The 11,942-nt window shown below is 42.6% G+C and overlaps 1 protein-coding gene across 6 annotated transcripts in view; it reads right to left on the bottom strand.

The window, feature by feature from the left end:
• Positions 1 to 2,353: 2,353 nt before the first annotated feature.
• LOC107998431 (serine/arginine repetitive matrix protein 2) overlaps positions 2,354 to 11,942 on the bottom strand; it is a 234,111-nt gene continuing 224,522 nt past the window's right edge. For 4 of the 6 annotated variants that reach the window (XM_062077623.1, XM_062077627.1, XM_062077624.1 and 1 more), the window contains 9 exons: positions 11,476 to 11,865; positions 9,139 to 11,325; positions 6,996 to 7,218; positions 6,075 to 6,484; positions 5,799 to 6,000; positions 5,230 to 5,378; positions 3,589 to 5,023; positions 3,262 to 3,517; positions 2,354 to 3,185 (listed from right to left, as the gene is read on the bottom strand). In XM_062077623.1, coding sequence (XP_061933607.1) covers positions 2,873 to 3,185; positions 3,262 to 3,517; positions 3,589 to 5,023; positions 5,230 to 5,378; positions 5,799 to 6,000; positions 6,075 to 6,484; positions 6,996 to 7,218; positions 9,139 to 11,325; positions 11,476 to 11,865 — 5,565 coding nt within the window. In that variant the 3' untranslated portion in view covers positions 2,354 to 2,872. The remainder of the gene's footprint in view (positions 3,186 to 3,261; positions 3,518 to 3,588; positions 5,024 to 5,229; positions 5,379 to 5,798; positions 6,001 to 6,074; positions 6,485 to 6,995; positions 7,219 to 9,138; positions 11,326 to 11,475; positions 11,866 to 11,942) is intronic. The other 2 variants (XM_062077626.1, XM_062077625.1) reach the window with 2 other exon arrangements.

The raw sequence follows: 11,942 nt of genomic DNA, 5'->3' as shown, positions 1-11,942 counted from the left end.
CCACATACTTATAGATTTGATTAATAACACGGGAAGTAAAATATAACCAATAAATATACGCACTGTTTTTTTTTTGTAATATAAACATTTTTCTTATTCAAACGTATGTTCTTACATTTACACAGTACAAAAAATTATACTCAGACCTGCCGGCCCGCGGTTCATAATTGCTATGACTGGGGGCGACCGGTGGTGGGGTAGTGTAGGACTTTGGGGGTGGATATTTTATAGGAGTTTAAAGGGCTGTACAATTGTCTCATCCATTCCACTCCGCCCCCAATACACGGCCCCTTCTTCTTTCTCTCTCTCTCTCTCTCTCTCTCTCTCGTTCACTCTCTCGAGCATTCTTCCGAAATGTCGCTCAAAAAAACATACACGCATTCATGTAACACACACAAACAATCTGTCGAATAATTCTCATTTATACACTAGACGCTCGTAGTCGTGTTTTTTTCGCCACGTATTAGCAACATTTAAATATCGGTATTTTTCGTAATAATTAATCGTAATAATGATAATCATAATCATAATAATTAATAATAATAATGGTATAATAAACTATCTACCTACGTCTGTAAAGTGTATTTTTTTTTTTATCCATATCCATGGAGTGTGTGTTTCTTAAGTCTAATTTTTTTCGTATTTATATATGTATATGTATACATATAAGTATGTATAAATGTATTTACATACACGTAGCAAGAGAACGAATAATAGCTTTGTTGCAGCAATAATACACAGAGTATGTTTTTTTTTCTTTTCCTCTATAACTTTATACATCGTCGGTATCATCAATTATCATTACCATTATCGTCGTTTGTGAATAATAAGGGTATTTTTTTTTTTTTTGTTATAATTTCCGTAATATTAACGTTACTTATCGACACTAAGATATTTAAAAATTTACTCGTTAAATATTATTATTTTAATCAAGTCGTTGTATGCTAGACGAATGTTGAGATCAAAGAAATTGCGGATTTCAGGATTCCAGTGATTTGTTTTTCCTTGTTCTTCGTTTGTTGCTTACACATCGGTCTCAAGATTACCAGCCGTAGTGAATATCAGGACAATCGATAAGCGCACCAAGGGCGCGAAACGCTAAATTGCATGCGTCTGTCCTCGAAAGCTGTTGCCTTCCTCCTCTCTTTTTCTTTTTCTTTTTCTTTTTTTTTCCTCCGTTTATCATTGAAATTATGACTGGCTCATAAACGTACAACTACGATGGTATTTATTCAGTTGTGAATACGTGAGAAACGTCATTGTGGAACGATACAATGGACGAGGACGGTAATGGCTTTCAAGAATTCAGACATCGCGCAACATACCGTGAATAGCAGCGGTTTGTTCTATATGAGGAAAGTTAAATGATAGGAACTCGGCCTCTCATCTATGAATTCTGCATGACTAATCTGTGTTCTTTCGTCCATCTCTTTTCTTTGTTTGTTTTTTTCTTCTTGTCTACCTATACACAAACGTGTAAACACGCGAGAATGTCCACGTCGTTCAACATTGGCACTTCAAAAATCGTTACAGCTTTACTTTGCATTAAATAATGTTACCATAATTATCGATATTAATTACAAATACAATTAGAATATCGCTGCTGCTCTTCTATTGGATAGACGGTTCGCGTGATTCGACAAAAATAACAGTTTCTTATTTTTTTTCTTTTTTTCTTTTTATTCTTTTCATTTCTCTGTCTTTTACTTCGTTCTTCTCTTACTCGTTACTCTTACTGGGTTATCACTGGGCCACACAACGTTAATCCAATCTATAAAAAACATTAAATTCAATAGATTTGACGAAATCTATCCTCATCGATCTTTTATCCCGTGAAGATAATATCGAAAGATTGGTTTACAACTATTGTTATTTTTGTTCTGATGCCGTAATTTAAACGACGATGATCGTACAAACACCTTCGAACAAAGTTTGCTCGGTACGGCCGATATATTTTTCAAAGAAGAAAGACAAAAATCGAAGAAACGTATATTATTCGAGGAAGCCGAACTGCGGTTATCACGTATATCGCATTAATGTACTTTACGCGCAAAGGATCCAGTCACGTTGAACCGGGCCTTAATGTGAACAGCTTAGGCAGTGTTTTCCCCTTATGCTCATTGCCGCGCTGAACACAAGAACGTAGCAAGAAATATATATCGGCCATTTAAGCAAACGGCTTGTTTGTTTTCATGTTAAATCGATACCAAAAAAGCACCAGATCACGAGAGCACGTAACGCGGATCGACAAGTATCACTGATCCAACTAACAATTTAATCGACATCTAATTGCACAAAGGTACCTCTAGACGATCCTTTCGTAGTTGCTAGTAAGAATTCAATTACACAGTAATCCATTATCTACATTTATATAATATAGACAGTATGTATTGAATACAGGCACGATATAAGTAATTACAAATAACGTATGATCCAAAGTTCTCCTCCTGTGGTATCACAATGATAATGGACGCAGTGCGCGTTAGCGTCACAACAACTCCATACCTCAATGAAGAAAAAACTCGCAGACTTCATGTCCGCAAGCGCGTTGCTCGAGAGAAAAAAAACTATATAACGCGAAAGGAAATTGAAAATGAAACAACGGATAATCTCATTGGCTCAGCCAATACCAAAAATCAAACGTTTCGAGTTAATCGTCGAAATATCACAACAAATTCTTGCACCTCGATACAGGTTCCGGAGCATCTTAAGATTAAATCCTCCTGTCGTCTCGAATCGACCCCGGCGTGTGCTTATTCGGGGAGGCGATGTACGAGCAGGTAACAGATTGGGCACTCACTGATATAGCGAGATTTCTTTTTTAGTCAAAGAAAGATCAACGGTTCTTGCGACCGCGACAGGGGGCCTAGGGCTACGTCTCCTCCTTTTTTATCTCGTTATTCGACTTCAACTTGTTAAGAGTTTCTTCCTTCACGTTGCTCAACACGGCCAGAGAATCTTTCACGGCGTGATAAATTATATTCTTAATCTGCAATTTGTCCTCGTGGTTCGTGTGCGTGTCGGATAACGCGCGGAACTCTTGCGTTAGATGGAAGCAATGCGACACATTTTCTGGGGATACGAAATCCTCGGCTACCTTTATACAATTGTGAAGATTACGGACTTGGTGTGGCGCGCCAGCTGGCACGAATACCGCATCGCCTAGGCACTGTACAATAGCGTATCTAGAAAAAAAGAGAAGAAACTTATTTTCATTTCTAACAAGAATTTCAAAAACACTACAAGTACAAAAGGACTCACCCTTCGACGCCGTATTCGCGGTACAATCGCTCTCGCAAAGGTCCATCGAGATAACAGCTTTGGTCGTGGATTGGATCATGATGCGGTTCCAGACGAGCTCCACGTTCCAAAGCGACAGCGTTCAACAGATCTCTGATTTTGTCGGCATCTCGAGCTGCATAAATATGCCACAACGCGCCCGGTGCTTCTCCCCGTTCGCGAACACGTCGGCGTGTCAAGATATCACAGCCGGCTTCGTCTATTGCTCGTAATGCTTCTGTTGACGTAAACACATCGTTAATAAAAACGAAATGAAAGTAAAGAAAAGAAACGTATGGCGTGAAATACCTTTGACGTGTTCGTCGTTGTCGGCATCCTTTGGGATACCCACGTAAACCATGACGTTCACCGCGTCAGAAATATCTAGGTGGAGATTAGTGGTGCCTTTGTTTGGATGAAGAGCCGATCCGTAAGCATTGTACATCTTGGGCCCCAAGTCTGGCCTCACGAAACAGTCGGGTAAACGACTGGCCAAGTTCAGTCTTCCGTTTCGATGGGTGTACTCCGACAACGGCAAAACTTTCATCAAATCCGCGAATCTCGACGGTAACAATTCCGCAAAATCTTCACCGGGAGGCCAGTCCTTCAATTTTAACAACATCGGATTTCCTCTCTCGTCTTTCAATCTCTTCGAGAAGTGTTCGAATCCTTCCCAGAATTTGCGCATCGGTTGATTTGGTACCAGATTTCCGGTCATGCAATTGATCAAATCGTTCTTCTCGTCCCCAAAATCTCTGGCGAACGAGTCCGGATGCCAGAGGCTCATGTCCAATAACTTCGCAACATCCGACACGATAACCGGCTGTCCGCGTTTCCATTGATCTTGAAATATTCTGTAATTGTTGGGATTGTTCGGATCGTTTAACCTGAGCAATTTTCCATCACAGAGCCAAGAATGGGGCACGTCCGGGTAAAGACTCTTGCTTTCGGTGAGCGTCATGATCCGGATGGGCAACGGTTCCCTTCCCTTCTGCGTCCATTTGTATCTTCTGACGAAATGCTTAAGCTCCCTCGGCTTCTCATCGTCCAGTTCATCTTCCCTCTCCTTTTTCACGCTGTGCTCTATAACGCTAGATATGACCTCATCCAACGTGTCCATTTTCGACTTCTTCCCAGACTTTGTCACGTTGTTTTGCGCATTGTTTCCGGGGGTAACGTTAACGTTGCCGGGATTGCTGGTCGGTGAATTCGATCTGGAACCGCTACCGTTTGATTTGTGGGACGGTCGGATGAGCAATTCTCTCAAAGTCGAATAATTGCCATCCCGATCTTCGTCGGAATCTGAACTAGAAGCACTCTCGTTTTTATCCTGGTTCTGTAAAGCCACATCTGCCAGCCAGTTTAACGGGGAATTTTTATCCTCCCCGTTCGTTTTGCTCTCCGACGATCCGTTCGACTCATTCACTTTTTTTTCTTCTTTAATTTCCTGCTTAACGTTGCCATTCAAAACGGGTACCGAATCGCCTTTTATCATGTTTCGCAAATACTCATTGGCAGGAGTTTGAACGACCAGTGAACAACCACAATGTTGGGGTATTCCCCATTCTGCACGGCATTCGTGCAATCGTTGGCCAAGACGTATCAGGCTGTCACCGGCAATGATTTGCGTGAGCATAAGTCGCTCGGGTTCGTGCACTTGTCTATTTGTACATAAAAGCCATGAAAAATCATCTCTGTCCTTTCCGCTTTCTCCCCAAATCTTGATCGTCCCGTTCTTGCGTCCCTGATAATATATTAAATCGTTTCGTTAAATCTTTACGAGATAAATTTTTCTATTCGTGATGATCATGATATTTTTGTCAGTGTTAAAAAGCTCGATATTTTACAGATATATATATATCACGTGAATTGATCAAAGGATTATTTATCATCATGTGTATTAAGTGTATAGTGAATAAATTTATGAAAATAAATAAGAAATATTCTTACTTTGTAACAATCGATGCACACAACGAAGCCACATTTTCCGCAAGCCCAATGGTAATTAAACAAGGTCGTTTCACAGACGTCGCACATCTCTCGGACACCTTGGACCACTCTCTTCCAAGCGACTGTTCCGTCTACAAGTCCCGAACTTGCTGTCAAGGTGAAGAAACAATCGATACGCAAAGCGTTAAATCATGCGAACGAAAGGAAATAAACAAAGCAACTTCGTTTAATTGCATGCTTACAAAATATAAATTTCGAAATAAATATTAATATCAAACGAAATTTTAAAATACATAGAAGCAAAAAAAGAAACGATATACGAATAGATGAACATGCTACACAATTCATTTGTATTTATCCTTCTCGTTTCCTTCTTTTTTGAACTTATTCTCGTTGAAACGTTACACGTAAATTTTATAACTTTATAACGCATATATATAACTCGTTTAACATCGACACGAAACATGCGTGAAAATGAATATAAACATAGATCTAAACAATTTTTATTTTATATTTAAGTATATAATTAAATTGCCTCCTAGAGGTTTCCAAATCCGATTGAAATTTACCTTCTGCCATATGCTGTTGCAGAGCATCCTTCTCCTGATGCAAAAGATCACAAAACTGATCCCCAACTTGACGAAGTAATCTGTGAGCCATTTCCAAATCTAGATCCTCCTTGTCTCCCTTCTCTTTGTCGTTCTTGTCAGGCTTTTCGTCCTTCTTGCTATCCGAACTTTCTTTTCCCGGTAACCATAACCGAAGATCTACCTGTAACACGAAAACGAAATTGTCATTCGCTTTATCGTTGCAACGTATTGGAAGGCAATGTTGTAAATACTTACCTCAGACGCATCTTTGTGGGGATCGCTAAATCCTGCTATCGCCAATTGTCCGTTTTTCGTGTACCGTAATCTACGGAATGCATAAAATCTGCAGAAAATATTTTGAGGAAGATTTTTGGAGCGCTGGTGCGGTGTCCATCTGCACTCACGACATTTAGCCAACTTTGGAGCTACTTCGAAACAAGCGCCGTCTTGCAGCCAACTATCGCCAGTTTTTTTCAATTGCGATATCGGTGGTCTACGAAAGGGATCACCTCTACCGCCACTTCCACCTGGCCCACTGTTGCCACCGCTCGCACTATCGTCTCTGCGCTCTTTCTTTTGACGAGGTTGCTGATCTTCTCCACCTAGTTCATTACCTTTCGTAGTCTTTGGTCTTCTGCCTCGTTTCCTGGGTTCCTTGTTATTTCCTACCGGGCAAACGATATTCGATATTTTTAAAGATCGATATAGAAACATTCGTTCAAAACCAATTGCACGTTAGTAACATAACTCAGTGTTAAAAAGCTCGTTATATTATCGATATCTCATAGACACGTGTCGATCTTTAAATTTTCATCATCTTTCTTTTTTTGTTCTTTTTACTTAATAATTGCGTCAAGTTACACGACGGAAGAAGAAAACTTGGGAATTATTTTGCGTCGAAACAGGGTAAGTGTGCGAAACGGGATTCATTAAGAGCTTAGCGAACCTAAAGAGTATCAGGAAGTTTAAAAAGTGAGTGAACGTTTATAGAAATATTTTTAGATTAAGCGGAAGTACATAACCTTTTGAGAATATACTCCTGAATTTCTCGGGTTCCCACATAGCTCTATAGAGACGAGTAAGTGTATAATCATGGAACGCGGATCACTTACCCTGCAAGTGAATAGTTAGTTCACCTGATGGGAAGTCCATTTACAAGAAGCTACGTCAACTAACCGTTTCCCGAGGAATTGTTGGAATTGGCCGTGGTATGTCGCACCCTCGATGTAGGTTGAATGGAACCCAACTGTTCACTCGTATCACTGGCAGAACCAGCTTCGCTCTCGTTACTAGATTCACTGCCTACACCAGCTCCTCCGCCTTGTTTATCTTCCTTTCGCCTCCGCTGATCTTCCGCGGTCGTTTGCTGCCTCCGTGCTGCGCCCTTCTTTCGTTTTACCTACCACAGGGCACAGATTATTAAGTAGTCAGGAAGTTCATGCTCTTGTCGAAACTACTGCCAAAAACTACAAACTAATATACACACGCGTGCGTGAACGCGCACACATCCTCGATGTTTAAATTACTCGTTCGCGATATGGATTCAATAATACAAGCAAATCAATTCTACGTCGAATGTGTTGCATGCAATAATTCGAACGATTTCACATTATGATAAAAAGAACCAAAAAAAGAAAGAAAAAATTAACGATTACATTCTTTTTTTTCATAAATCGTAAATTCATTTGTTATTCGTCGAAGATCGACCGACTTTAAAAGAATCTGAACATTCGTTTTTGTATATGTAAAAAGTAAGGTTAAGTTTTCTTATATACTACGAAATATCAGGATAAACCTTAATCACTTTACCAGTTTTATCCATTGGGTTTTATTCATTTCGAATAATCGATAACTGTACGTTAGACACATATATACGTATTAAAGTAGAAACACTTGTGCGAAAATAATATACGAGCGTAGCGCAAGTTGGTTTCCTACTTGTGGCTTATGTTGCGATAATGTTACCAAAATGGCGCCGAAAGAGGCGGGATATTCAAATATAAAATGTATTGAATAGTAAACTTGTACAAGTATTAAACGTTATTTTCATATAAATTTTTATTCTACTACTAATAATAAATAAAATTTTAATCGATTATTCGATTACATTATTGTTTATTCATTATTCGTTATTGTTTTTTTTGATTTTTATTTAAAGTTTACTAAGAAAAACAAATGATTTATTATTGTAATTATAATACGATAAAATATGATACATTTTTATATATTAATGAATCTAAAAATATTTTTTGCATATATAAATCTATATGATTATAAAAAATTTTTAGATTAGACTTAATCACAAGAAAAAGAAAAATGAAATTTTTGTCATCGCAGATCTACGTAGAAATAAAATTCAAAGAACAAAAAAATCATTAAAATCGTTAAAAATAAATTAAATTTAATTATATCTGGTTTATATAAATTAAATTTACTTTATTATCTTCTATCTTATTTGTTATTCAAAATAATTTTTATCTAATAGCTTCTTTAGCATATGTATTATATTATGGTTACGTACATGCTTAATTATATAATATTGATAAAATACTTATAAAATTTGTATCATAATGCAATAATAAATCTACATATCTACAATCATAAAAAAAAATAAATAAATAAAAAACAATACTTTTTCATAACGGTAATCACAATTTTTCAAATATTTATGTTAATTTGATGGCAAATTTTTTTAAAAAACTTTACATTCGATGAAAAATGAAAATTATATCTTAAGTGACTATATATATATATATATATATATATATATATATATATATATATATATATAATTTTAATTCGATAGTAGTTGATGAAATAACGAATTCAATGATTTATTATATAATAATTTTCATTTTAAAAATCTATAATAATTAATAATAAAAAAAGCAAGTTTCCTTGTTCACGTGTAAATGAAATATAAATACAATTCATTATGAATGAGTTATCTATTTAAATGTAAACAATACAAATTTATTCTAAATTCTATTAATCTTATTTATGATACATATTATAACAGTGTAACAATAATATGGATAATATTGTAACAAATTTGAAAATTTTTGCAATTTATTTATTTTGCTGCCAAACTACTGAATAATTTTTATTCGAAATATCTAATTTTCCCAAAATAACGCAAACATTTGAAAAATCATGATAATGGTCCAACACTGAGTAAAAATGTGATTATATTCAGAACACGATCTAGAGAACATGCAAGAGTAATAGACAAACGAGGAGAACGATAAGACACAGTTTTCAAATGGGAACATTCGCAACTATAAAAAGTAAATACGATAGATACGATCCATATAGATACCTTGGGTGGCTTCCTTTTGGGCGGCGACTTCCGTTCCGGGTCGCTGCTAGAAGAGTCTTCTTGTAACGTTTTCGTGTCTGTCGCATGCCCGTTTAACGATTCTTTGTTCGCCGATTTACGGCTGCTTTTCGCGGTAACTTTGCTCTTATTGATGCTGTTCACCGCCATGCTCCCGATATTGTGAATGGAATTGACGGCGCTGGGCAAACAGGTGGTCGTCGTGTTGCCGGAAACATTCGAGGTGTCGCGTTCTTTGTTGTTCAACGACTGCGACGGCGCTTGGGAGATATTCATAGGTAAGGTGACGCAAGATCCGCTACCCACGACTCCGGTCGTGTCTTCCGTCCCATCCTCGCCCGAATGCCTCTGCAGCCATGCCTTCTTCAGCTTGTGAACCGGGTAACTGGTGCTGCTCGGTGGTCTGGGAGCAGGACTGTTCGATTTCTCGCTGTCGACCGTGCTGGGGTTAGCTTTGGCTGGAGTGCCGGGAGCGCTGGGCGCCGGACTCGGCGCCGTAGAGGGCGCTGGGCTCGGTATAGGCGCCGGGCTAGGAGCCGCGCTAACCGTCGGATTCAAAGAGCTAACGCTTCCCGTACTGGCTGGTCTCACGGACCCGTCTCCGCTCGCCGTGCGGGGCGTCGGGCTGACTGCGGTCACGGTGCGCTCCTGCGTCGTCTGCGTATTATTGGACTGGGCCAGCAGAGCCACCGTGGTATTAACCACGGTCGTGATCGAAGTGGCGGCCGAGGCGATCAACGGGCTCGGCTCGCTCGCTCTCGAGAGTACGGGTGGGCCGACGCATTGAAGCGACAACGGCTGCGGCTCCTCTGTCCTGCGTTTCTTGCACACCTCGAGGGAAACCGGTTGGCCGGAATTCTCGGTCAACGAGGGGGTCGGCGCTTTTCTCTTCGGCGATCCGGATCTCTCGATTCCAAGATCGAGCGGTTGCGTTTGGAAGGACGAGGCGTTCAATTGTGGCTGCGGGTGTTGCACCGTCTGGCCGGGTTGCTGGTGAGGACTCGTGTGATGGGCGGGATGCGCTATGGGCCTGGAGAGCGGCGCCGAGGCGGCGGTCGGAGGGGAGCCGTGGAGGGGGGGCGGCGGTAGCTTGGCGGCCGGCATCGAGCTCGTGTATCCCCTCGAGTCGTAGATGGACCTGCTGTGCGCGGGTGGCGGCAGAGGTGGAGGCGGGGCCCCGTGGTGGTGAGGCACTTGCTGGTAAGGCGAGCTCCCGGCCTTCGAGGTGAGCGGTATCGGGGCCGCGACCGCCGGTTCGGATGCCCTGCAGACCGGGGTCCCGGTCATGATACCGGAATTCGGTTTCCCGTAGATGTGCGGCGGCGCTGGACTACTGACTTTCGGCTTGGAGCCAGCCGGCGTGGCGTAATGCGAGGTCGGCGATGCCGTGGGCGGATGCGGATGCGGATACGGATACGAGGACTTGGCAGTAGCGTAGGGCAGGCCCGGTTCCGGCCTGGTGAGATAACGCGGCTCGGGCGGCGATGGATGCGGTGGCTGATGAGGATGCTGGGCGTGCGGCGACTGTCGATTGTGCGAATGCGGTGGATGCCCGTGGGGGCTGGGTAACTGCGTCGTGGTCGTGGACCCGCTACTGCTTCTGTGATGACTTTGAGGTATGCTCTTGGCTGTCTGTAGACCGTCCAAATGGTGCAGGTGGTGGGGGCTCTGCGTTGGGCTCCTGTACTCGTACGGTTTGTGTTGAGGTGGAACGGACTGCACGTTCAGATACGGCATGATCTTCGGGCTCGACGAGTGTTGCTGAGACGCCGCCACCTTCGGCAGCTCCCGGCCTTCGTTCTTCACTATCACCGAACTCTTGTGATCCGGCAACAACGACGGAGGATTTTGCAGAACCTCCCGCCCGTGATGATCCCTCTCGAGGCCCCCGGCCAGACCGCTGCTCTTGCTCGGTAACGACTTGTGCGGCTGCCCCACGTCGCTCTTCACTTTGATGTCGTGCATGTACGACGACTGCGGCTGATACGTCGAGTAGCTGAACAGGCCGACGTTAGGCTCCACTTTCGGCAGAGAGCTGTGCGACGGCCCGACCACAGGCGGCGGTTTCTCGTGAAGACTGCTCACGGGAAGCGACGACTTCGAGGTCCTCGAGTGCGCTGGCGGTGGTGGGTAATCGACTTTGCCGGGCACGCTCGAGGGTCGAGACACCTGCGCGAAATAAGATTGAAAAAAGAACGCTCGTTAACGCTCGAATTATGTATCCCAAGGGAGGGAAAAAGTGGCGAAACCAGGAGAGGGAAGGAAAAGAAAGGAAACGTTTCATCCGACCTAGTTCTCTCTCTCTCTCTCTGCGATTACCTGTTGAGTCGGAGGTGCAGTGGCTGCGTAATAGGCGGCTCTTTGTTGGGCGGCAACGTGATCTCTGGCCTCGGCCTGTCTGTGCAATCTCTCGGCCGCGACCAGGTGGTGTTCCCTCATCCCCAGATTTTCCGTTTCGCGTTGCCGTTGCTCCCTCGCGTCCCGCTCCCTCGCCTCCCGCTCCCGCTCCTCCCGCTCCCGTTGCTGTTGCTGAGCGACAGTGACCGGATGCGTGACCGCTGCACCTGTCCCCGGATGATGATGGCCCACATGCGCCGTCATCCCGGAATGCGGCGCCGCGTGCGTTCTGCTTCCTGGCGGCGGCAACGGCAGGAACGAGTTCCACGCCATCGAGGTCGACTGCATGTTTCTCTGCGGAGCATAAGACACCTACTTCAATAAAATACTGCCAATCGGTGTTCGTCGATACGAGGGGAAAGAGAATCGTCGTCACGCCCGTTCGATGT

The sequence above is a fragment of the Apis cerana genome, linkage group LG7 (genome assembly GCF_029169275.1).
Source record: "Apis cerana isolate GH-2021 linkage group LG7, AcerK_1.0, whole genome shotgun sequence".
Classification (NCBI taxonomy): Eukaryota; Metazoa; Arthropoda; class Insecta; order Hymenoptera; family Apidae; genus Apis; species Apis cerana.
This window is presented reverse-complemented; position numbering and strand designations above follow the sequence as displayed.